This window comes from Apis laboriosa, unplaced genomic scaffold, assembly GCF_014066325.1.
Source record: "Apis laboriosa isolate Shangri-la unplaced genomic scaffold, ASM1406632v1 scaffold30_cov140, whole genome shotgun sequence".
NCBI lineage: Eukaryota > Metazoa > Arthropoda > Insecta > Hymenoptera > Apidae > Apis > Apis laboriosa.
The window spans coordinates 196,309-223,829 of NW_025222776.1; the positions used below are offsets into that span (position 1 = coordinate 196,309).

Here is a 27,521-nt window from a genome sequence, read left to right on the forward strand (position 1 = left end):
ATAATAATAATAATAATAATAATAATAATAATAATAATAATAAAAAAGTAGAAAAATTCCTCAGCTTCGTATATAAGCACGTCCAAGATCTCTATCAAAACGTATCCACGATTCTCTCATACGGTTCCTTAGATCGGCAACAATGTGCACGGGTATGGTAAGAAATTTTTTAACGCGTCCAGGCAAAAGTAGCGTGGCAATACGACTCGTGGTTGCGGATTACGTTCGCAAAAGTCGAAAAAAGTTCACGGGCTTGCACCTGAAGCTGGCACACGGACAACAGAGCTTTTTTCGCCTGGTGACTCCATTGTCCCTCCGTCAATTTCAGGGAGGAGAACGTTTAATCTTGTAAAATATCCCTTTATTCTCCCTGTTACATTGTGTTGAGAGTGTTGGAGAATGTTAAGGACAGGTAAGAAAATTGTAGAAAATCTTATTTTGTTATTCGTTGCGTGTTTCTTTATTATTATTATTATTATTGTATATGTGTGTGTAGAAAATATAACATTGGATGTGAGAATTGTGGAGATATTTTTAAAATTGAGAAATATTGGAATAAAATAAGATGTTAAATAAATAACGAGAGGACTTATCTTTTTTTCTGTGAAGTCGTTGATATTAAGTTATATTATTATAATTAAGTTGTACAAGTTAATGTTATTGTAATTATACTATATTAAGTTGTACAAGTTAATGTTATTGTAATTATACTATTTAAGACAGAATAGAATTGATTGAGGTCGAAATTAATTGTTATTTATGTAATTATTCAAATGAAATTTCAGTTAAATTTTTCAATATTATTTTATTCTTAATAATATTATTCGAATAATAATGTATTGAAAAATTTTTTGTTCATAAATAGAATGAATTTCTGATGTATTTTTCTATGTATAATTTTCATTCTCCAAATTCACTTTTTAAATCCAATATACGATAATAATAAAGATAGAAATATACATATGTTTATTTTTAATACATTTTATTAATCATTATTATATTAATATAATTGTAAAGTTTTTATTTAATATCAAATAATCTGAAAATTACGAAACTTCAAATTCATTTCTTTCTTCTTCTCTCTTTCTCTCACAGTAAATGATTACCATATGATAATGACAATTATTAATATTACCAAGGATATTATATTAATTATGTTCAATTTTGTATTATTTAATAATAATCATTATTATTGAAATTATCGTTCATATTCGCACATTTCTGAGAATAATTAATTATATTTCTGTATTTCGACTCCTGATCGCAACTTTGATAAATAATAACGTGGAAATTTTAAATGGAAAACAATATTTAAAATAGGAAAAGTATACGTGAGATATAAATTATTGAATATAGATATTAGTTTGTAAAAAAAAGAAGCAAAATTTGTTTCAAAAATTAAATTAAAATAAAATAATAAAATATACGATATCGAAGCGAAACCGAATTTAACATCGAATATTTTTCTTCATTTAGAATACATTAAGTGATGAGCAAAATATTTTTAAAACATTTTGAAACATTGCAATATTCATATAAAAATTACTTTCTTAATTTATAGTATTCTATATCGCACATTAATTTTTCCCCAATTATTTTTTATAGAAATTTCTTATCATAAATGATTTCAAAGCATATTTAAAATGATTCAATAAATTTTAAGATATCATCTAATTCTATGTTCTTTCTTCTTCAACAAATTTTCAAAGTTATATCTATCTATAAAAGCAAACATTTCTCACATCTAATAAAATTAAAACCTAAGAATTGTAGGATATATAAAAAAATTTAAAAAAAAAAATATATATATATACTTTAATATAATCTTTCAATTACATTATTGTTCAAACAATTACCATTTGAAACGAAATAAAAATAAAAATTTCCTTAAGAATTAATTAACAATCTCAATAATTCAAAAATAATCGTTCCGTGTTAACCTCCGTGTCTTACACATCTCATAAAATACATCAAAAGAACGATAATAATAACTCGACCGAGAAATAATAAACGTCACTTCGTCAATTTCATTTCCAAGCGGGAGAACGAACATCGTCAAGTTATAACCACGCTCATCGTGTAATAAGAAACACACGAGGATTCGAACGGGGAATGAGCGAGAGTGAAACGGAGGGAGCGAGGAGGAGGGAAGTTTATGGCTCCTATATACGTATATCCTCGATCCAAAGGTGCGCCACTCCTTCCACTATCCGGTTTCTCCATTACCCCTTGCCTCTTTATTTTCGAGCCATTACCAACGGTCTATTATAATAATGCGGAATTCGTCGGCCGAAGGGGGGAGGGGGTGGCGCGACCACCACTCTAAATTTTACATCTAAATTGAATCCGGCCGAGGTGAAATGGCGGCACCGGCTCGTTCGTTCGAGCATTTCGAGCTCGCCTGGGTATTATAGAGGTGGCAAGAGGTGGTCGAATAATATCATCTCGATAACCGATTTCCACGCCGGGTTAATTATTGAACCGTCCGTATCAACCGTGACTTACGAGGGGGAGGAACGTTTACCCTTGGACCACGACGTTGCAACCAGTTCATCTGATTCGAGTCTTGATAGATGATAGAGACTTATAGGGACGCTTTTAAACAGGAATAAATCGGTTTGCAGATAGAATTGTGGAAGATATTGGGGTAATGATAGAGACGTATGTAATATTTAAAGTATGTGAATGTTTAACGTTGTTTCAAGGTGTGAAGTTGTTGAATGAAATCACGAGGAGATATTTATACGCACGGTTGAAACCTTGTTCGAAAGGATTTATTAATATCGAATTAATAAATACTCAAGTAGAATTATAAATAGGATATTAACATTTTAAATAAATTTTGCAATTAAAATCGTATAACGTTGGCACAAGAATTTGAATAAATTATATGGGTATTTTTTTTTTCACTATGACTACTTAAGTACGCATATATCACAAAACACGCACTATATGTGAAAATTTATAGCGCAATAAGATATGAAAAGTTCCTTTTAAAACGTTAAAAATTTAATTGGATGTCCATTATTCCGTTGTTCGAAAACAAAATTATTTACAATTTTCATTAAACAATAATAGTGTTAAATTAATAATCGAGTCAACTCATATGGATATTGGTATAGTTAACTTAGAAGATTTACTTTTAAAAAAACGTTCAATTTTATTTAATAATCCATATTTATTCTTTCATTATTTTTACCGCGATATCGTTAATAATAGTTATTTATAACTATTGAGTTAAAATGTGAGAATAACGAACAGGATTGAATGGCTTGAAATTAAATGTCCTAACATATTCTCAACACTGAGTTCCAACCAGCTGAACGTTGATATTAACATGTAACGACCTGATGATATTCCGAGATTAGTAACCCCATAGCTCGATTTAAAACTTGTTATACAGGATATAAATAAAAGTCGTAAAAGATTCAATCTCGAAATAATTAGTTGTTAAACCTGCTACTTAAATGTTAAAGGAAAAAAAAAATAGATAAGTAGATGTATATTATAAAAAGAAATTTTAAAATATTCGCTTCAATAAAAATATTTGAATCCGCTTTGAAACGTGCACAATGAATAAATATAACGACCAGTGCAAGAGATCTGAAAACGTTTTCTCTTTTTCAGTCGCTTAAATACATAAATTACTGAGAACAATTTTCCACGATTTTTTAAAGAAAAAAAATAAGAATAAAATAAGAAGAACAAGAAGATCTCGTATCTCGTTCTATTTTAATAAATGCACGAGTAGAGATCGAGAAATTATTTTTTTTCTCCTGTTTTTTTTTTTCGCTTGAATAAATATGAATTGCTCGTATGAATAAACGATTTTTAAGGAGAAAAGAAATATATAGTAACAGTTATCGTCTAGCGTGCCTCGAACACGAAAAGGTCAAGTCAGAGGTAATGTTTGCGCGAACGAAATGATTAGGCGAGGACTCGTGAGAATACTACGCCGGTGCCGAGTCCCAGTAGTCGCAAGTGTAGAGGGATCACCGCAATTCCAATAGCGAGACGTCCCGGCTGATTATGAGCACTGTGAGTATTTGCTTCTAATATTTAGAACATACGTGGTTACTACACACAGTGATAATGCAATTCTACAATCGATAACGATAAATTTCACTGGGTTAGAAATTCAACTTGATGGCTATCCTGATTAATAAATAGGAGATTTTTAAATCTATTATAAATCTATATCTAATAAAAGATAACTTTTAGTATCATCAGATTGATGTGATATAAAATTTGGAGTTCCAATTTAATAAAACAATCCAATAAAACAATTATTATATTATTACTATACAATAAGAAACAGAAATAAAGATATATGCCAAATAATTAATAATTTGAATATATAAAATTGAATATATAAAAACAAAAATATAGAATATCGAGACTTATTAAGTTTCTATACATTTTTCAAAATATCTCAAATTTATATCGATGGATAAATAAATTGTTTTTTTTAAATTTAATTATTCACAAAGTCTTGCACGATTTTAAAATATTTTTTGACAAACTTATGTCGATATGTCGAGACATATAACTTTATTTTTTTTATACACATAAAGCAGAAATAGAAAAATTTTCGATTTTTGATTTATTCAATCTGATATAGGTTAAATAAATATTCGTGCTATTATATATTGAATCAACACAGTCATTTTATAATATTAAAAGGGAAGAACAGGATGAATCAAAATGGCAACACGAAATGGTAAATGGCGAAAACAATCCTACTCACCCTCTCCAGTTATTTCAACTTCCCACCGCGAAAGCTATTCCGGCCATTTTCCGCGCGATCGCGTGAACGAACAAAACGATTTTTTCACATGGAGGATCGTTAACCTAATTGAAGGTATCTTATTGCTTGCAGCCATTTCCCGGTTCGAAGCAGAAATATTCGTGCATCGAGAAACAGGGAAACGAGCATTCGTTACGAAGTTTATGGTAAATCTTAATAATCATCCTGGCGCCGGTGTAGTTCCTTGTGCGTGTGTATTTTATTTCCAGATTCGAGAAAGAGAAGTTTATTTGTTTGCGTTATTGTCCGTGTAATTATCCGCAGAAATGTTTTTCGTGTTTCTTAGATTAGCAATATTTCGAAACTGTTAAAAAGGGAAGGAACGAAAAATATGGAAACTTTAAGGGATTAATTTCACCCTCTCGGAGTGAAATTCGTACCAATTTGTATAACTTATTGAGAGATTAAGAGAAGATTAGATTAAGAAAATCGATTTGTAACGATTGCATTCGTGTTTTCCAATTTTTCCAATTTTCTTAGATCGTATTTTAAAGTTATATTTACAGAATGAAAAGTATTGAATCTTTTAAGAGTTCGTTCCATTCTTTTTAAACGATACCACAGTAAGAAAAGAAATTTGCATGATTTACTGCGTCTATAGGTAAAACTTGATTAAGAAAATTGTGCAATTTCTGTATCCATTCGCGTTAAAAAAAGGAGGAAAAGGAGGAGATATCGTTACCATTTTGTTACGATATATAAGACGTTCAATTTCACTTATTAACATCTGTGTACGGATCGATATCGGCGATGATGCAACGTTATGACGCCATTTTGGTATCGAAACGATGCTGGCTTCTTATTCCAATTTACAATTTATGCGTTATAACATTTCGTTGCTGCAACATATGCATGCATCGACGATGGTTATTTCCCAATCGATTATTAGTAGGGATTACACGATGAAATTTTCTCTATAAAGATCGTGAGAAAAGTTAAAATTATTCGAGCAGTTAAAACTTTGCGAAATGTTTAAAAAAGATTAATAATAAATTCCTAATCACGAAAGTTTTCTTATAAGAAAAAGAATATTTCATTTTTTGAAATTAATATTTGATGAAAATGACGATTAAAAATAATTAAATATTTTTACTTGAGATTTTTTGTTAATATAATAAAATATTTATATTTTGGCATATAAATTAAGGAAATATAAAAATTGAAATAAAATATTTAAAAATTTAAAAAGAGAATAAATTTAACAGAATTACTTTGGAAAATTAAATTCAACTTTTCGATTAATTGAGTAATGATAAATTATAATGCAAAGCGCAAAATGTTATAAATTATTTATTTTCTTTAAAATTATTGCAGATATGTATGTTCTTTTTTTTAATTAATTAATTGATAAAGGCTAAAAATATAGATATAATAAATTTTTGGAGAAATCTAAAAAACAGTCTCTTTTTTTCGTTCTTTTTAAATGGAAAAACATATTAATTTTTTCCTTTGTGAAAATCCTGTGAATTCTTGATTCCAATATTCATTAAAAAGAGTTTTAGCTAAGAATATTCTAAATAAAAATATATCAAGAAAAGAATTCACATCACAAAAAATACGTGACAAAAAAAAATTTTTTTCTTCTCTCGTCCTCTTATGTACAACATTCTTCGTTATAATTAATTTCTGGATTTTTATACAATCAAAACGTTATAAAACGTGTCATATAAAACATATATTATTAATATATTATTATTATTATCTATATTCATAATCATACAAGAATAAATTATTGCATTCGTGCAAAATCACGTGAATGAAACTTTGATCTTTCGCATAAAAAAACTTGAAAACAATTACAAATTTTGTTATCGAATATACGCTCGGGAAATAGAGAAAACCATACTATTGAAATCCCTTTTTGTTTTATCCCGATATCTCAATCGGTTGCCGAGATATAACGATTCAAAGTATTCATAGCGTTTAAGATAGCGCGCAATTTATGAATGGATCCGCGACCCATTGACCTATATTTTTCCTGGAAATGCGTACTACGTTTTTCTAGGAATCGCGTCTGTCGCTTGTCTGAAGTTTGAGATAGGTCAGCGACACGAGGTACGAGCGAGAGGTCCGAATAACCGAAAAGGACGGAGATAGTAAACGATTAAAAATTATCTTTCTCTTTACACAACGATATCTCGGGAACCGGAAGTCGTATCGAGATAAACAAAAAAGCGTTTCAAAGGGGAAGATTCCACGCTTCTAATGATCGTTCATTCATTGATTAGAAATCATTATCTTCGGAGTTATAACAGTTCAAATTTTTCCTAATTTTAATAGGATTTAAATTAAGCGGTTTAAGGTAAATGATTAAAAATTACTTTCTCTTTATACGACGATATCTCGGGAACCGGAAGTCGTATCGAGATAAACAAAAAAGCGTTTCAAAGGGGAAGATTCCACGCTTCTAATGATCGTTCATTCATTGATTGGAAATCATTATCTTCGGAATTATAACAGTTCAAATTTTTCCTAATTTTAATAGAATTTAAATTAAGCGGTTTAAGGTAAATGATTAAAAATTACTTTCTCTTTATACGATGATATCTCGAAAACCGGAAATCGTATCGGGATAAGTGAAAAGGCGTTTTAAAGGATAAATTTTCGCATTTCTAATGATCTTTCATCCATTGACTACGGAGCATTATTTTTGGAGTTATAACGATTTAAATTTTAATCGAGTTTTAAGATAATTTACGTTAAATATATTTAATTCTGGAAGAATATTCCTAGAATATGATATCTTATTTATGAAATATTGAAACTTCAAATTGATTCAAACAACTTTTTGGTTTTTATTTAATCGACTGGTTCATATTTAATTATTTTGACTGTATCGGCACCATATGTTTGTCAATATAAAAATAGTGTAGATTTTTTTAAACTTCATCGATCCTCTTTATAATTCTTAAAATTTCTCAAAATTCGTCAAATATTAATACATATTTTAGATGCCTAAATTACAAGTTTTCAACAATTTCGAACAACTTAACCGGTTTAAGCGCAACAATAGGATCAGGGCCGAAACAACAATGCTCTGCTATCTTAACGACAACGAGGGCGAATCTGCGGTGGAGGGTTATTGTTTTGCAGGGGTTTGCATGTGCCAAGCCGCTTGCTTGCGTTTACTTCGGTTTTTCCAGCAAAACCCTCTTCTGAACGAGCCACCAGCGAAACACATCGGCCACCAACCGACATCTCTTGTCCACGGCAACACGCTCGGCTATTCTATTCTATATTAAACAGTATGGTAACAATATGGTAATACACGTGTTCTAGCGATGGGTCTAAATAGATCGCGAATAGATTCAGACATTGACAATCGAAATTTCCAACAAGTAAAACCGAACTTTGCATAAAACTCCATTAATTGAAACGAAACTTTCATCAATATCCTATCGAGTGTGAACTCTAAGTAAACTCTTGTTATCTAAACGAATGCCGAAAATAATCTTCTCAATGAATTAATGCTCTGAAGAATTGTTGATAAATTTTATTTCTCGCCACAGAAAACGCAATGCCTCGAATCTTAGTCTCGAATAAATAAATTTTTCAAACCTCATAACTATTCATTCTGAAATTCTGGAAACTAGTTTATAAGGATCAAAATAATTTGGAATACCTGGTGAATCTTATAAAGGATCATTCAGAATTTGATTCATACAAAAGTACACGTTGAGCTTGATCCCATCGCTACTTCGTATCGCGCCGTTAAAAATGAGTAACGAGGATATCTCTGGTCTGGCTTGTTATTATGCAATAACTTGCGAGCCATCCCCCTTCGAATGTGCAAGGGGGCGGAAAGAAAAAAAGGCGGAGCCAAGCGAACGTCTCTATCGAGACGCGACTATGTGAATATGCATATATTCAGTGCGTGCGTGAGTCGAACGATTGCGTATGAATGGGTGGGAGGCAAAAGTGATGGTGCAGTAAAGTGATTGCACCGAGGATAAGCGAGGGTGAATGTTTTCGGGTGGGTTTACGATTATTTGGCGGAATGGAAAGTTTTGATTTCCAAGAGAACTTATAGATCTCTCGGTTGGATTGTTTATGCATAGAGGGAGATTCGAGCGAAATCTTTCGTGTTTTAATATCTCTCTGTTTTGTTTGTTTGTTATTAAATGAGAATAGTTGTAATAGAATTTTTGTACTTTTATATTATTGAAAATTTATCGATGCGTGTAATAGTTGATTTCATTTATTATTTTAGTATAATGAAAAGTATGTTTTTTAATTACTTCATAATTATTTTTCAAATTTAATTTTGGCAATCAAATGCGGATTATTAGCATAATTATTAAATTAAAATTTGGTGTAATTTGGTGTAATTAATATTTATGTTAATAAGAATAAAAATTGAATATTAAATATATTTATTTATTTAAATGCTGGAAATGATTATGTTGTTTTCATGTGTGCAATAATTAGTACTCTCTACGTGTGCAAACAATGGAATTATATTGTTAAATTATTTTACACGAACAAAACTATTTTGCACAAATAAATAGACTAGAATGGCGCAAATAAATTAACAACGAATGAAACAGCAAGATAAACGGTTAAATGACAACGCATTTCAACCTTTAAAACTAATTTCATTTGTTACTTTAAAATTCTACTTCTGAAACTGTTAACTAACCCATTTTTTAATGATTTTTACATACAAAAAAATTTGAATATAGAAAAATCTACAAGATAAATATGATATGCAAAAATATCCAAAACAAACATTTTGAAAGAAAAAACCAAATCTCTATTCCTTCCCAAAACAGTTCTTTTTTTTCAATCATATTAATTTGATCTTTTACAAAAAATGTCTTATTATCCTTTTACATTTTCACTCTGCTCGTAAATTTTCAACTCATTAAAAAAAAAAAAGAAAGTAAAATTCAAACAATTCCCTATAATAATATTCCATAACACGATTGAATTCCTTTCGAAAGGAAATCGATCGAATGAACGATTATCAGAATCTTTTCTTTTTCTTCAAATAAAAATCGAATCTCTCGAGATTGGACAAGAAAATCTCGCGCGTTTAACGACTCCCCCCTCCCCTCCTTCCCCTTCTACGAAGGGGGTTGCGGCGCCCCCATTAGCGCGAGAAATCCTCGGAGAAGCTCTTGGTAAATCTCTATCGCGCGCGTCCACGAAATTTCGATAAGGGCCGGCCGGTGCATAAAGCACAGGGATATATTCCGTATGACGAATGCACGAATGCATTTCGATCTCCCCTGCATTACTTATCGATGCACGCAACTCGAAATCACGATCTGATCGTGACGGAATACTTTAAATGCTTGTGTCGTGCGTGAGAAGGAGGGGAGGGGGTTGAGGGGAGGTTGGGGAGGGGCGCGTCGTTACTTTTATTCGCGCTCGCTATTATCGATTGATGCTTGCTTTGGATAAGATTTTTATTATTAAATTCGCGTGTAATTCGAGGAAATGGAGGGTACATGTGAATTAAAAAGTTAATATATTTGGGGGAATGTAAGGATTTTTTTTTTTATTTTCAAGATAATTTATTTAATATATCGATTTGTCGGTATTTTTATTTTTATATTCGTGCACAGGATATTTTTTATTGAGAAAATAGTTAATATGATGAGTTTGAATTTTGTTAAAGAGAAAAAAAAATCTATTCGAAGTATTGCAAGTTAGAATATCTTTCAACTGAGTTTTACTTTTTGAGTGGAAATAATTCGACTATTTTGCTTGGAGCAATGTTAATATTCGAAGAAAATACGAATAATTTGTGAATTATTGGAATTATTTATAAGGGATTTTTATTCATCGAGATCGTTTTTTGCATTTGAGATTGTAAAAAGTGAATAAATAATCGACTGAAAATCTTTAATGGACAAAATTAAATGACAATTTAAATATTTTTGTGCATTAATATTGAAAATCTGAAAAAGCTACGTCATCTTGCTGAATCCAGTTGTTAATAAATATTTTAAAAGAAATTAATCCCTTGAAGGTGATTCAACTTTCTCAGTAAAATATCTTCTCTAGTCTCTCATTTCGATAAAGATGCCACTTCTTGTTATTCTATTTTACACTTTATGCTTCTTATTATATCTTCTACTTACTTACAAATTCCATTAGAGTTACAATATTCACTTTTATCTCGGAAAATATTCAAATGTACGATTATTGTTGCCCTATTTCCTATTCACAGATAATTTTTTATTAAGCGAATTTTAAAACAGGAAATGAATCCAATGTTGCAAAGAGAACAGAGAAGATACATTAAAAATGCCAAAGTCTCCAAAGTCGTTCTTTTATTTTTACAAAAAGATAAAATTCGTGCTGTTTGATGTAAATTAAAATTTATATTACTTACTTACTCCGAATATTATAAATAAAAAGTGTTTATTAATTTTCATATTTTCATTTTAATTTATTAATTGTACGTATATTTCGGTAGAATTGAATAATAATATAGAAGCAAGAAAAAAAAACGTTTTCGAGAAAAATGAATTTTAAACATTTTCCATTTAACATTTTATGAATGGAATAAATAGAATACAATGTCCTAAAATTTTTATGTTCGAAGTAAAACAAATCATTATCAAAAGAATATTTCTGTTATTTTGCAAAATTAATTTAGATTCCACGTGCCATAAATTTCCATTTCGAAATAAAAAATAAAATGATTCCGTTATATAAAATCTTGAAAATCGGTTGCCCAAAGTAATTGTTTTGTTACTTAAATGGATTTTCAAAATAAAATGTTATTCCTATTCAATGAATAACAGTTAACGTAGAGTGGAAACATTAAAAGTGGGTAAGCAGCGTTGGCCGTTATCGCCAATGCGGATTTTCAATCTTTTCAAATCTCTGGAAAAATGACAAAAAATATTTATATTCATTGGACCATTCACAGATAAAACGAATTGTCCTATAGATAACAAGTGGTGCGCAATTTTGAAAGGAACAGTGTTAATACTTATTTATATGAATAATAAAATGTTCAACGATAAACAAATGATCAGAATATTATCTTTTAATTTATATCTCAAAATTGGGAGCAGAAACAAAATTTATAACACTAATATTGTATTATTCGATCAATATACAAATTGAAACACGTATTTTGTTTTCTTTTTTCTTTTTTTTTTTTTTACGTACCATTTAATAGAGCATTTCATATGAATGAAATTAATGAATTACGATTTCAAGATTGTTCAAAGTCAATGAAATAGTGTAAAAAAAAGATATAACAATTAATAAATATATTTATCTATTAGCTCATTAATTATCTAATTCAAATTCACCATTCTGAACACTCTCTTCCCGAATCAATAATATAATATTTCCACGACCTTCGATCGACGAAGCGTATTCAACATTCGAAATCCAGCATAAGCATCGAAGGGAAGAAAAATATACGAAAACTGGTGAATATCCACCGTCGCGGCGCGATACGATCTAATCAAAAATCCACGAGTCGAGATCTCTTCAATTACCCTTCGGCCTTACTCGGTAGCAGGAAGGAAGGACTAGGCACGGACGAACCAACAAATGAGGATCGGGGCCGCTTGTAATTGCAAACCCTAACACGACCCGATACAACCCGTGTTATCTCTAATAACAGAACTGTCATGCATCAAACTTCTCCACCTGGCGCACGCGATTCCGATTTTCGAGAAACAAGCATATCTATATATATATATATATATCTATATATATATAAAATTGGGCGGCCATCAACGTGGTTCAGAGAGGTGGTTCAGAACGCTTAGTTCCAAATGCTGCTGGAATCCACGCGTGGTGGAAATCTGGTGACTTTGCCGATAATCCCAGGCGAATTGAACGATTAAGGGAAGCAAGTTAACCCTTTCGAGCGATCCGTGACCCCGGCAGAGGAGGAGGAGAGGAGGGGGGAGGACAAGGAACGACGACAAGAACGAAAGAGGCCGGGATCCTCGGCCAATTAAAAAGTTTGATTACCTTGCGACGAGTGATGTTGAACTCACGGTTGCAGCTCTTGCAGTGGGTGACCAGCCGATCGTTGGCCCAGGTCGCCGCGCCCTCCTGCTGCTGGTGCTGGTGGTGCTGGTGGTGCTGTTGAGCGTTGTCAGCGGCCTCCCTTAATTCGACGGCCGCCAATTTCGCGACGCTCAATTGTCCCCCAAGTTCCTCCAGAGTTCTCTCCTGCTCGGTGCAGATCTCCCTCAGCGCGTAATGCTCCTCCTGCAGGGCCAGGTATTTCTGTAACACACGCGAGGGGGGAGATGTCCGGAATTACACGCAGTTTCTTGGAAACTTTGCCTCCAGACGCCTCTCTCTGTCTCTCTCTCTCTCTCTTTCTCTCTGGGCCTGGACACCGATTGTTAGTCGAGCTGTCGCCGGCTGTTAGGCGAAAGATTCGATTGGAGGGAGTGGAGAAGTTTGGGGAGATTGATAGAGACGTGGGGATAGGGGGGAGAGGGGAGAGGGGTGAAAAATCGATCGGGGAAGGTGGGTAATGTAGTAGTATTGTGGAAGAAAATGGACGGTTGAAGGTGTTTTGAAAATATTTAAAATATAAAGTTTTTATAAGGAACCAAAGATAATAATTGAGCATGAATGTTTTTTTATTTTATACTGTGATATTCTCTGTTTTTTTTTGGGAGGGGGGGATACGAAATAAATTAGTTTGAAAGTAAGAAAGTGTAAAATAGATGGTTGAAAATGATGAAATTGATGAAATTCTTCTATAGATGAGAATAATAGATTTATGAATATATTGTTTTATATTGTGTGCGATATTGTGTGTTCTTTTGGATTTGAAGAAAAATTTGAAGATAGAAAGATATATAGATAATGTAATATTTCAGAAAAAAATTAAAGATATTCTATAGATGACCAATCTGTGAGAATATTGGATTCATGAATGTTTTACAATCTGATATTCTTTTAGAATAAAATTATTTTTATTTCTCTTTTCTGCATTATTTTGACTGATGTTGATTCATTTTGTTCTTCCTGATCAAAAATATTCTGTTTGGAATTTTTTAATAATCTAAGATATCCTAAGATATCTTTCAATATTTGAAGTTCCATGCAGAGATTTAAAACTTGAGATTTTTAAAGAGAATATATATCAACGAATTTATATCAATATATCAACGAATTTAAAAAAAAAGTATATGAAATTTATTAATAATCTTTCAAATTAATTATTAAAATATGATTCGATGGTACAATGTTACTTTCGCAATAAAAGTAGCAATATAAAATACTATATCATTTATAGATTATTTTATTGAAAAAAAGAAAATAGAAGTCAATTCCCTTTAAAAAGCTAGCAACAGTATTTCATTTATTTTGTAAAGAATGTCAGTGAGTCAGTTGAACGTTAATATTTTAAAAAATAATTCTGTTCTCATCTTAATAATAAAATATCTATCAAAGAGAACTTGCAAAATTACTTTTAATTCTTTTAATATTAAAAACCAATTTTTTCCATATTTTTTTATCATTAACACTAGAACTGTTAAACCAATCGAGTTAATTGATTTTAGATTTTTTTCATTTATACAATTACCAAAAAATATATCGATTTTATGCTACTTTTCAAAAAATTAATATTGATTCTTTTCAGAAACATGATTATATCCCATTTTAATTCAACTTGGACATTGAGATACGTCAGATATTGAACTTCAAATCAATCAAAAAAAAAAAAAATCTAAAAATGAGTATATTTCACGTTGACCTTATCTCGATATCGAATCAAGAAAAATCTCAATTCTTTGGCAAAAAAAAAACAAAAACTTGTTATTCCTATCAATTTTTCTCTATTTCAAAATCTCCATACTTCCATAATTCTAATAATTCCACTAATTAATTCTAATCACGCACGTATAATATTACTTTGATACACGTGCATTCACAGTTCTAACAAAATTAAAATTCGACAAACAGAAAATGTATTTGCGATGAGATCGACATTCTTTCGGCCATCAAATTTGAATGTCGATATTTGGCGAAGTTGATACATACAACGTACCTCGGACACCCGCCTCAACTGATCGATTTCCTGATGTAATTGAGAGATCTTCTCCGCGTTAGAGATCGATGCTTCCTGCAAGGAGGTCCGCCATTCTCGTTCGAGTCGCAATTCCCTCTCGACCCCATTCGCCCTCGCCTCCCTCTCGGCAGCCTCGGCGCCCAAAATCTTCACCCTCTCCACCGCTCCTGATTTCACGTCGTCGATTTCCTTGCACCTGATTAAGTCAAATAGCTGACACTCAAAACATCGTGTGCTGTGCACTCGCCCTCCTCTCTTCGTACGAGATACAAAAACAATTTTCGAGGAACGCGAAAATTTACGCACGCGCGAAGGCTGATGCTCAGAGATGATGTTATCTTTGTGATAATTAAAAAATATATAACGGGGCAAGTTAAAGAAATATAAGAAATATAATAATAAAAGAAATATAAATTTGAAATTATTTGACAGAAAAAGGTAGATTAATCTCGTGGTAAAAGATTTAAGAGAAAAGAGAAATCTTTAATAAAGAGCAAAGAAAAGTATTTTAAAGTGATATCTGCTTAGACTGTTAAAGTTTGAAGAGAAAGATATCGATCTTTGAAAGTAAATTTAAATTTGATCGACGTTTGTAAAATTGCTTTATTAAAAAATAAGGGATAAATCTGATTCAATGATGAAAAGATGAAATAATGAGAACGAAGAGGTTGCACGATATGTATAACGAATTATTTTTAATGGAAGAAACGATCTCTTTTTATAAAAGAATCCATATTGAAGGAACTGTCTTGCGATCATTTAATGGCGACATTATTTACGTAACCTAGTTATTAATTAAACGATAAGGGAATATAATTCGGCTACAAGAATAATGAAAGCCTCGCAGAATTCCCCGTTATGTTATTTCGAGAGATTATCCCGGGAGGAAGCGATGCAAGAAGCGATAAATTATTATTTTAATAACCGATACAGGGCAGCAGCCATCCACGTTTAAACAAAATTCATTTGGCTGTTTTCAACCGGCGTGAACAGTTTCGAGTTTACAGAAATGATAAGCCCCGAAGCGGGAAAGGAAGTTACAAAAGCAAAGATCTGTAACTTAGTTCGAGGTCTTCTCGTTGAAACTTTCAAGTCATGATTATTCATGACCGAATACCTTCATCCGGCCGAAGAAATAGGCAGGTTGTTTTTTTAACGGCTTTATGCTGCTATCCCCGAGCAAATTTAACAAAATGCACGAGATCTCTACTACTACCACTACTACTTCTACTTCTACTATATATTTTTCCCCTCCGATTCAATCTTTACCCGACTTACCTTTTTCTCGATATCTCTATCTCGAAAGAAAAAAAAAAAAAAATAATAATCTCTTTTCTTTCGTATCTGCGAAAGCGAACAAAACTTGCGAGCGAGATTCAATAAAAAATAAAAAAAACAATTTGAACTATGTATGTATACACATCCTTTGTAACTTTGTAACCAACTTTCTACAACTAGGAGCACAAAGAAAACATGTTACACTTTCGACTCAAGCGATTTAAATTAATAAATCTCTAAACTAAAACTGGAACTTTATTCATCATACGGAGAACGAGATCCAATTATTAATGATAATATTCTAACAAAAGATTAAATGCATATATATATATATACTAAACGATGGAAAAATCTTTTATTAAAGTTTATTTATTAAATCTAATATAAATTCGAGGAATATAATTTCCATCATTGTGGAAGAGATATATATAATTAATATATTCGTGGAACATTTTTGAAAGATTGATTCTAGAAATTAAAACGAAAGATCGATATTCTTATTGTATATTAATTTTTTGTATGTTTTATCTCTTTACGCAACCTTTTGTAAAGATATTCTAACTGAATATATTAAATATAATAAGCAATTAATATAAGCCATTCGATTGAGTCGAACCATCTGCATGTTTCAGCATCCTTACATCGCCTTATTATATCCGACAGATGATGATCTTGAGGGTAATTAAATGGTAAAAAAAGACTATCTTCTGTCATGAATTTATTTTCCGCTGAATTGATATACAAGCACACAAGTGTCTCGGTGCATTATAAAGAACCATTGCTCGATGCTTATACATAATTATATTTATATAAAGATTAGTGTTGGTATATGGCACGTTTGCTTCGTATGTGTCTCGATGAACGTGAACGACACAAACATGTGTACATAACGTGTGTCTGTGTATATAACGACGAAGGATATATATTATATACATATACACGATCGAGAAACAATTTGATCGATATAAAAGCAAATATAATTGTCGAAGAGAAATAATAAGCAGATAATTAATGCTAAAAGAGTAAAAGAATAAAAATGATCGCAAGCCAGTCCCTGTGTAAATTCATCCTGTGGTATCATCATCCTGATACGTTATTCTAATTGACCAGATACCATCAGATTTCATCAAATATTTCGATCGACGAGCATTAATTAAGACAAAAGAAGTTATATTTCGCGCACGAGCAAGGCAAGATCAACGATACGAAAGATCAACACGTCTCTATGCGCTATCCCCTCTCCGATAGCATTATATTATTTTTAATTATATATTTAGGTATAAATCTACCAATTATTGCGGGAAACATGAATAACATTAATATTTATATATAATGTGTATTATATATAAGCCTGCTTCAGAAATAAACAACCAAATTTTTTTTTTTATTCTCCTTAAATACGAAAAAAAGATCGTGTACAATATATGAAAATTTTTATTCGTACTCGAATCAAAGATTTAGATAAAATCTAATTTATCGAGAAATATTACAAATATCTTGATCACGTTAGATAGATATTTATTCTTCTATATAGGAAAAAGTAGTAATTTTTTTAGTATTTTGTAATAAAATTTCCTTTCTCCATCCTTAGGAATAATAATACAGTAAGAAAGTTTGGTTATCCATTTCTGAAATTGCCTTGTATATAAATAATATATATATATTATTAATATATATATATATGTATAGAATTAATAATCTTAAATCGAGTAGCCTTTGAGTGAAGGTTTGCCAACATCCCCGTTAACGATAATCTATACTATGTTTGCCTTGGCTAATCTACTCTAAGTCAGATCGCGTTCGCGAGACGCCTACGTAAAAAATAAATCACCTCTAATTCTACAGCCTTCGAGCGTATATTATTCATCGTTTCTCGACGTTGTCACACAATGATCGTCGAACAAATCGACGAGTTATAGAAAATTTGTTATCACAACGACTAAGTTTCTTTTTTTTTTTTTTTTTTTTTTTGTATGTAAATCGCTAAAAACGATTGACGATAATAAAGATAATATTTTAGTAAGTTCTTCTTCTCTTTTTTATTTCTTTTATTCTTTTTCTTTTTTTTTCTTTTTTCGTTTGTCGTTTGTTATCAATAACGTTCCTCCTCCGGGATAAATGAAGAGCAGTGAGAGATTTTTTGTCAAATTAGAAGTATTAGAAGATGGAATGATATAAGAAAGACTTTGGTATTTGAAATGTTTTTTTTACATCATGGAGAAATTTTTTAAATTAGACAATCTTCTTTCGTTATTAAATAATAAAAATTTCTAACTTTCTAGGGTATAATATTAACCCTTAAATATTATTTGGCAATATATATTGATACTTTTATTGGATAATTATAAGACACAATTATAATATATTATAAATAGTAAATCAAATAGTAAAAAGTATATCAAATAGTAAAAGTAATATCAAAATCATTTTAGTATAGTACAATTTTTTCATGAATTCATATATAATAAACTCAAAAATAATATGAACTTTTCAAATTAGTATCTTCTGTATCTTTATAAATTTGCAATTTAAAAGTTATATTATTATATTTAAAAGTAGCCATATATTTAAGGATTAATACTTCAACAATATATTAATATATTTGTTTCAACTAGAACAACATTTTAAATAAATTTTATAGGGAGAAAAATTGTCTGATATTTTAATCAAATTTAATTTTTTTCATCAAATTATCGAAACCATGATTCGTAATACCAAAGACTTCTCGTTAGTTAATCGCATTGATGATTCGATGCTACGCGAACATTTCAACGTGACAAAAACAAAATTTTACAACCATGACGTGAAGCGGCGAAACTCACGATATGTAACCAGAAAACGACATAAATTCTACGCGATAGAACGTTTTTATTATTGACTTTAATAAATTAGCTCGAACTGTAACGTATAATCTAGAATACCGAATCAGTCAAGTGCTTACAAATTAATTAACACTAATGAAAGACAAAATTAAACATACTTCTCATCCATTTTCTGGATGGTCTCAGTCATCGATAGCGTCTTAGCCTCCAATTTAGTGATCAGTTCTGTTTTATGCTTAAGCGAGCCTTCGCACTCCTGAAATAAACTATGTTTCAGTAAAAGAATCGTTTCGTTCTATCTCACTACTTAAAGGAACAACCCTGAAATTCGCACACAATTCTATAGAGATGTAAATGTTTTGCAGCTGCAAACTCACGATTTAAAGAAAAGAATTCCTTTGAAAAAAAAAAAAGAAAAGAAAAGAATTCCGAACATAACTGAAAAATCATGCATTGAAAAATGAATTTTCAATCTCCTTGAACGAATATTAATCATTTGTCAGGTGGTAGATCATTTGCAGTAGTACCAACTTTAGAAGTTTGGAAGTGGAGGAAATGAATGTGAGTTTGAGGAAGAATCTAAGTTAAATTTCCAGCATGATTTAAATCTTCAAGATCACACCTTAAAGAATTGATGGAGATGAGATTTGTTAAAGTTTGGATACTACTAAAACTTGGCACTACTGTATTTCTCTCAAAAAATTAAATCTCTTCTGTTAAATATTCAATAATAAATTGTCTATTAGGAAGATACAATGCTACCAATGTGACAAGATAATTAACATTTCAATCAAAATATAAATATACGTCCCCTTTAGATTGAAAACACATGTGCGAGACACTCTACAATGATAATAGAGTAATAATAATCAGAATATAATGGAAGATAAAACGGAAACCAATTGCGAAGATAATGAAAAAAGAAATATATATCTATTAACATTATTGTCCTCGGTAGTAGTTCCATGCAGATAATAGCAATTTTATTATTAAACAGCGTAACTATGCCGTTAACAGAGCACAGTTAATTCCATAGAGTGTCTCGATCGAAACACACCACGATGAATGCTGTATTGAAAGCCTATTGATGCATGAATAATGCTAAATAATTAATTATCGGATATTTCGTTTTAAATCCTCGTTAAATATTCTACGCGTTTTAGATATATATATATATATATAAAGTTCTGTCCTGTGAAAGGTCTAAGTGATATTTTGATATAGTGTTAAATATATAATAGCAGTGCTTCTGAATGATCCAACAACATTTTAACGATTAATCGATAACAACCATAGAGTCCATAAACGTTAATTTTTTTTTCTCATGTCAAACAGTTATGCATTTAGGCTTCGATTGCATTTACACTATACAATTATATATATATATCCACCGACTTAAATAACATTTAAGCTCTTTCTGTTAACTCAACTTGTTTAAAAAGCTGCTATAATAATTAAAAGTATATAAATATTATTACGATAAACATCTTAGAAAGAAAAATTTAAAATAATATTACATAATATAAACTTATAATGTTAATATAATATTATACACATGGACACTTTTCAAAATGTCATTGGTCATATCAGGAACACCTTTCGTATAAAGAATTAACTGTCTTTCGATTACGCTTTCGATTGCTCGAAATATTAAACGTAGTGATAGAAGATGCATAGTATAAAAACCATTTCTCTAGAAAGACAATGTTTATTTTATGCGGTTGATCGTTCCTCTCCGGATTCCCCCACGGAAACCTCACCGTTACTCTGCTCTCTTTTATCAGGCTTCGCCGTACCCTTGCACTTGGCGCCATTTTGTTGAGCGTCTACCCTCGTTTGTTTGTTATTATTAGGGGAATCTAATTGCTTAACGACAGACTTTTGTTGAACGTTATTGGATTGTTGGTGATTATGGTTAATGGATGATGATATTTGCTGCTGGTTATTAGTCGACTTTTGTAGATTGTTAGCCGATTGTTGCTGATTATTGGACTGGGGATGTTGTTGATAATCGACCGCATTGTCAGCGGACGTGTAACATCTGGGCGAGGTGGGACTGGTCTTATTTAGAATCGATTTCGATACACTGCTCGGTGTCGTCGGGCTACGAATATTCTCCACCTCCTTTTTCATGTGGTTGCACTTCTCGAGATTATTCAGGATCTTCCCTATTTGATTCGTCTTCGCGTGCAGCCGGCTCACCATTTCCCCTTTCTGCGTTAGTTCGTGCTCACATTCCTATAATGGAAATATTCCCAGAAACAAGGAATTTCGAAAGCCACCCCCGACCCCCAGCTTGACAAAGGGGAAGCATAAACTGTCTGAGTGGTATATCAAACTTGGCTAAAATCTGAAAAGCTGGATATTAAAAGCAGAAGTGGAAAGGGAAGAGCGCAAAATCCAAGTGCGATTGGAAGAACACATAAATTAGAAGAAACACAAGTTAGAAAGTGTAAGTTAATAATCGCGACGAGGATATGCCTCGTGATCGATCGTCGACAAAATATATAATTCTTCTTTTGTATAAGAGAAAAAGACATTGAACATATATATATATGATAATTGAAACGAAGAGAAGGATGTCGATCGCATTATGAAGCATCCTTCGTCGCGATTAACGGGTGAAAAGGTATACTGATGATCACCTGTAGCTTTTTATACATTTCCAAGTTAATTAATTTGATCTCATCGAGTTGTCGCCGTAACGATATAATCGTGTCTTGTTTCTCGTGAATATCTTTCTCCAACAGTTTCATAGCCACTTCCATTTCCGACTTCATGCTCATCTGCTCAGAAAAGAATTAAAAAGTCATTTCCTTCCGCCGATAAAATTATTAATAATAATTTCCAACGATAAGGGATGTAAATATGTATAATAGGGATCCATTTTTATATTATATAAAGATAAAGATATGGCCCCATCCACCTGCAACTCTAATTCCTTCTCTACATCCTGCCGCATTTTCTTTTCAGCCTCTAATCTACTTCTCAACTCCTCGATTTCCGTGGTCGTTTCAGTGATTTTGATCGGTGGTTTCCCGTTCTGAAACCAGAGAAACCCTTTTGACCAACTGTCAATCTGATCATTTATTACAAAAAAAAAAAAAAAAAAAAAAAAAAAAAAGGAAAGAAAAAGCAAGAAGAACGTGATAGAAACGAGAGATGATCAAAACCAAACGATCGTACCTCGTTCGTGTCTTTGATCTCGATTCCCAACTCTTTCTTCAATTGTCTATTCTCCTCGTGAAGGGACAATATATTATTTTTAGCGATAGAGAGATCCTCCTTCATGAGAGCGTTCGTCGTTGTCAATGATTCCACTTTAGCTTGAAGGTTGGTCACAGTCGCGCTGAAATCGATGATGATACAAAGGCTTCGAATCATCGGCGTATATATCGTGTGTGTATGTGTGTGTGTATACATATATGCGGATATATAGTTACTTCAAGTGTCGGTTCAGCTCCTCGATGTAATTTTTCTGATCGAGCACGGTGGTCATGTTGTCATTCTCCAGCTCGTCGTCTGGGGATTCACCAGGTATATGATTGCTGTTCCGCAGATACAATGAAAAATCGATCACCCCTTGTTGACAATCGAGGTCTTCCTCCTGTCGCAACATTCAATTCTATACGTTCTTGTTTTTGAACAGTTTGCGCGGAACAGAGTGGAGTAAACTGACCTTTACGCAGAAATTGCAATCGATCACGTTCAAACCCACCAACAGGCCCATTATAACGATCGCCTCCTCGCTCATCATCAGAGCATCAGGCTCGAAATACTCGGACAGTATGTCCTCTTTGTGATCGATCAAAACTTTTAAGTAATCCGCCAACTTTTTCTGCATTAACGCCATACGCAACCATGCTCTCGCCCTACCCATGGCGGTCCTGGAAAGGTCAATTCGGTCAACAAGACCCGTTTGACATTGCACTTAATGATTTAATTTTTTCTTTTTTCCAAAAAAAAAAAAAAAAAAAAANAAAAAAAAAAAAAAAAGAAAATCAAGGAGATTTTTATATTAAAACTTTTATATGGGAGAAAATTAATTTTAAAATTATTTCATCATTGAGAAATCTCTGCAAGAAGTGATTTTTCATTTTTTTTTTAGGTAAGATTTATATTAGGAAAGGAAGGATATATTGAAATATTTACGAATTTAAGAATTGGTAATTTTTGGATGGAGAATAAAGACGGAAATCGCATTATACCTAACAGTAGGTAGATCACGAATACTGGACGTAATGTCCTGCGCTTCGGGGCAATATTTCTCAACGAGTTGTAGAATATCCCAAAGCTCCTTCTTGGGTCCAAGGAGACCCTGAAATCGAAGGCAATTAGCGCCAATTTCCCTTTTCAATATAATTCGAAGGTAATGTTTACCTTCTTTGGTCGCAAACCATGCCTAAGCACGTGTTCAAGAACGATGAAGAAATGTTGCAATGGCATATGATCAGAGTCGAGCATTCGACCATACTTCAAAGACGTTTCGATCAGCTCCTTCACGATTAATTTCGAGATATTAACGAGGTTACTCCTCTCGATGATGACTGGATCTCGTGCTGCAAAAACAACAGTGTTCTTGTTCCAATTCGAATCGGCAAAGAATATGTATATACGTATATATATATATATATCTTCATATTCATTGGTAATAATCGTTGATTTCATCCGTATTCTCGTCGATGAAAATTTAAATAAAAAATAAATAAATAAATAAAATAAAATGTTCTTCTGGAAAGTGCATGAAAATGATGATATGATGATGCGAGTATCGGCGAAGCGCAACGAAAAAATATTATTAATTAAGAAAAAGTTGCGCTAATAAAGAGAAAAAAAAGATTTTCTGTTACAGAAATAGTTAGAGATTAGAATTATGGATTTTAGAAATCGCGAAGTGAAAGAGAAGAAAAGAAAAAAGAATAGATAAGATAAGATAATGATCTTACATCGAAGGAAATTGATTCCAGTTTAATAAAATTAAAGAACAAAACTTCTCGAATAATATATATAAATATCCTATAAATTCTCAATCTCAGAATTTCTTATTGAAGATTATTAAATTGGAAAAAGTGGAACTTGAATGAAAATTAAATTAAAGATTTCTATTATCCATAAACATCTGCCATCCATAATGATCTTTTTGCGCATTTAAAATGTCGAATAATTTAGAAATTATCGAATTTAATCTGAATTAAATTCCACATCTTATTAATTACGAGAAATAATTGAGCCGGAATAAATTTCCCCCGAAAAAAAAAAAAAAAACTTGATCTCGTATCGTAAACGAAAACCACAACCACAACTAAAAAAAAGAAAATAGAACAATCAAAGCTTGAAAACTTGAGCTCGTCCATGTCCATGAATTTTTACCGACACAGACTGGTGCAATAATAAATCGTTGTTTCAAAAAAATAAACGGGTCGAGGAAGAAGTGAGATGAAGCGAGTAGTGCAAGAACATCGAGTACAGACACAAGCTGGAAACGTGCTGCAATGGCGGTGGGCTTGACGGCATTATATCGCGAAGCTCTCGCTGTTCGGGAAGCTGTTGCTGGCGATGATGATCATTATGATGATGATGATGATGATGATTAATACCACTTAGCGCAAGCGGTGGTGAGGGGGATCGTTGAATCGAGTCGTGCAACGAGAACTCGACATCCTGAAGCTCTTTCAGGCACAGCCACTCGCCGTCCACCGACACACGGAAGTTGCACAGGTATATAGTATCCTGGGCGCCAGCCATGTCTTCCTCAAGCATGACACCACCGTGATGCACACCGTGGTCACCCGCTGGTCTGATCTTCAGACCGTTCTGGGATTCTTGCCGCATAGAAGAAATCGTAACAATGGGTCCCTTTAAGCTCCGCACACGGAGTACTTGTGTTTGGGTTAACTGGAACTGGTCTCTTCTCGTTATCGATCGCCCCCAGCGAACGTTTCTTTTTTTCCCTTTTTTATATAACTTTCCAAAAAATATTCGATTTCTCTCGGAAAAGAATAATAATATTTTGATTCGAGTTCTGTGATCGGAGTTGTTTGATTACTTTATCTCGATATCGTCTTTCTTGCCACTACGATGTCCCAATTTGATTATTTCTTGGTAGAGGTGTTGGTTTTGGTTGCTCTTGAGAATTTCAATCAGCTGACTCGACGTGTTTCATTGGTAATTTTGGTTGGTATATCGAATAATGATGATTATGTATTTAATTATTGACCACTGTTTTATATTTACACGAATAGCAATTGTTTTTAAGAAGTTTTAAGAAGTAATTCGCGATATTCGTTCGATACGGGTATCGTTAAAATTGTTAAGTGTTAAATTCGTGTTATGGAGAAAATGAAATATAGACACTGCGGTAAAAGCGGTGAAAAGAAATCTTTGCTGAAGCGGAAAAAACAATCGCGTTCGCGTTTCGGTTTTAGAGCTACATTGTAGCTGTAACTTCGTGTCAATTGGCTTCTTAAGAGTTTAACGTGGAAGAGACTGATTCACTGCCGAGGAAAATCGCGTATGAAGTGTGTCGATTGCTCGCGAAAATTTTTACGACGAAAATGGTGTGTCGCCGGCGTAAAGTAATATTGATTTTCCCGCCGACTTTACCTCCACCTACGATAATCAATACACATAGTCGAGTAGCTGGCCGGGAGGTGCTGCCATCTATTTTGCTTCGTTTTCTATTTTGTCGATAAAACAGTATTTGATAAAAAAAAGATATTTATATAACGGAAATTAAATTAAAATTTTGTATCGTACATCTTAATTAAAATATTATTTCATTTTTATTTCACAATTTTTTAGTTGTGAAATATTAATCATATTTTCAAAATGAAATTCCATGAATTCATAATTCCATGAAATTTAAGTTAAAGAAAATATATAATGATTATTTGAGTTAATTTTATCTTCATGAATAATTTTTGAGATTTTTTATTATGATATAAATTCGAGATTTAAAATATATTTGCTCAATGTCAAAGATCATTTAATGCAAATAATAATACAAGATAAATATGTATTATCTGTAAATGTTCTATTGCATTAATGTATTTTGAAAAAAATAAAATCGTTTAATCGTTTCTTTACATTATATTCAATACTTTATATCATTATCGTGGTATTAAAAGCATTAAAATTTTATATATATAAATTAAACATTATTTTTACTTTGAATAATTTCTGAGATTATTTGATTCAAATTTTTAAAATTTAAATATAAATAATCTTAAATAAATCTTAAATAAATTCATATATTATATATTTTCACGAAAACTAGAATTAATGCCTTAAATTCCATAACGAGTTAAAATAACGAATTTTTTTTTTCCTCTAATTAATTTTTAATTAATTTTTTTTTTATCATTACCGCCAATTGAAACCATATAACCATAAAATAATTACTGTAATGTTACACGATCATAACAAAAATAAATACAATTTCTCATTTCTTGAGTCATATCTAACACGTGTAACGTTACCATTGACGGTCACGTGACATATAGTTAACCCTAATGAAGTAGGCGTATCTCGATAAAGAAACGAGAATACCGGCGTGTGAGCGCTAAGTGCGTGTATACTACGTTATACACGTGTGTATATATATATATATATATATATATATATACACACATGGTTGAGCGACGTTGAATCACGCGCACTTTGTATCGACGTAGCCGAAACTGCCGACTTTAAAACGCGCGCCGAAAGCGGATCGAAAACATGCACCTGTGTATCGTGCTATGTAGTACTTACGTCTCGGTAACCACCAAGCGTCCAGTTTTCTAGGCCTCGATACCACTAGATCCGGCCACTTGTCCTCCCGTATCGAGTAAGTCGACGGCGATCGCGATACACTTTTCTCATTCTCCTCGGACACTAAGCTACCGGTTAACGATTTCTCGGACGGAGATATTGGCAAACCTTCGCTACTCTCCGCGGCCATGTTTACGTTTTCACTGTACGCTCGCGCGCGCGCTTGCTACCGAATGGCTGGCCTGCGTTCATGCGTTCTCGCGTGCGCTCGCAGTTAGCGATGGGAACGACACTCTTTCAAATTTTGTAAGATAATTTATTGTTCTGGATATGAACGTTAGTGTTATTGATAATATTGATAGTCATATTTGTTAAGTTCAATTGATGTTCGAGATTACATAGAAATATTGTCGGTTTGTGTATTCTAACCTGTCATACTACTATCGGTTATCGTGTTTATTTCGTATTATTTTTGTATTATCGATGTGTGTATATATAAGTATGTGTGCTAATACGTGTGTGTATAATAAATAAAAATATTTATTTCATATTGAAACAGATATTAATATCGATTTTAAGTATACAAAAATGAGAAATGTCAATATTTATTAATGTTAATTTATATAACTTTATATTATAATAGTATAACTAAACTACAAACTAATACTACTATAATACAAATTATAATTTTTCGTTTAATTTTCAATATAAGAATTATAAAACTAAAATTTACTTACTAAAATATTTATTTTTCATTTTCAATATAAATTCTAAATTTTAAATTCTATGGATGACGATCATTAAGGAATTGTAAAATGTTTTTTATTTAAATAAATATTAATTA

The 27,521-nt window shown here is 31.8% G+C and overlaps 1 protein-coding gene across 5 annotated transcripts in view; it reads right to left on the reverse strand.

Annotated features, from left to right (window-relative positions):
* The window catches only part of LOC122714456 (protein RUFY3-like), a 31,483-nt gene extending 4,312 nt beyond the window's left edge, over positions 1 to 27,171 (reverse strand). The window contains exons 1-11 of one of the 5 annotated variants that reach the window (XM_043935791.1): positions 26,678 to 27,171; positions 23,306 to 23,484; positions 23,134 to 23,243; positions 22,605 to 22,812; positions 22,369 to 22,532; positions 22,112 to 22,274; positions 21,852 to 21,968; positions 21,571 to 21,711; positions 19,084 to 19,181; positions 14,805 to 15,021; positions 12,761 to 13,021 (exon numbers count right to left, since the gene is read on the reverse strand). In XM_043935791.1, coding sequence (XP_043791726.1) covers positions 12,761 to 13,021; positions 14,805 to 15,021; positions 19,084 to 19,181; positions 21,571 to 21,711; positions 21,852 to 21,968; positions 22,112 to 22,274; positions 22,369 to 22,532; positions 22,605 to 22,812; positions 23,134 to 23,243; positions 23,306 to 23,484; positions 26,678 to 26,867 — 1,848 coding nt within the window. In that variant the 5' untranslated portion in view covers positions 26,868 to 27,171. Of the gene's footprint in view, positions 1 to 12,760; positions 13,022 to 14,804; positions 15,022 to 16,742; positions 21,164 to 21,570; positions 21,712 to 21,851; positions 21,969 to 22,111; positions 22,275 to 22,368; positions 22,533 to 22,604; positions 22,813 to 23,133; positions 23,244 to 23,305; positions 23,485 to 24,396; positions 25,477 to 26,677 lie in introns of those variants that run through there. The other 4 variants (XM_043935790.1, XM_043935789.1, XR_006346644.1 and 1 more) reach the window with 4 other exon arrangements.
* Between the last annotated feature and the right edge of the window lie 350 nt (positions 27,172 to 27,521).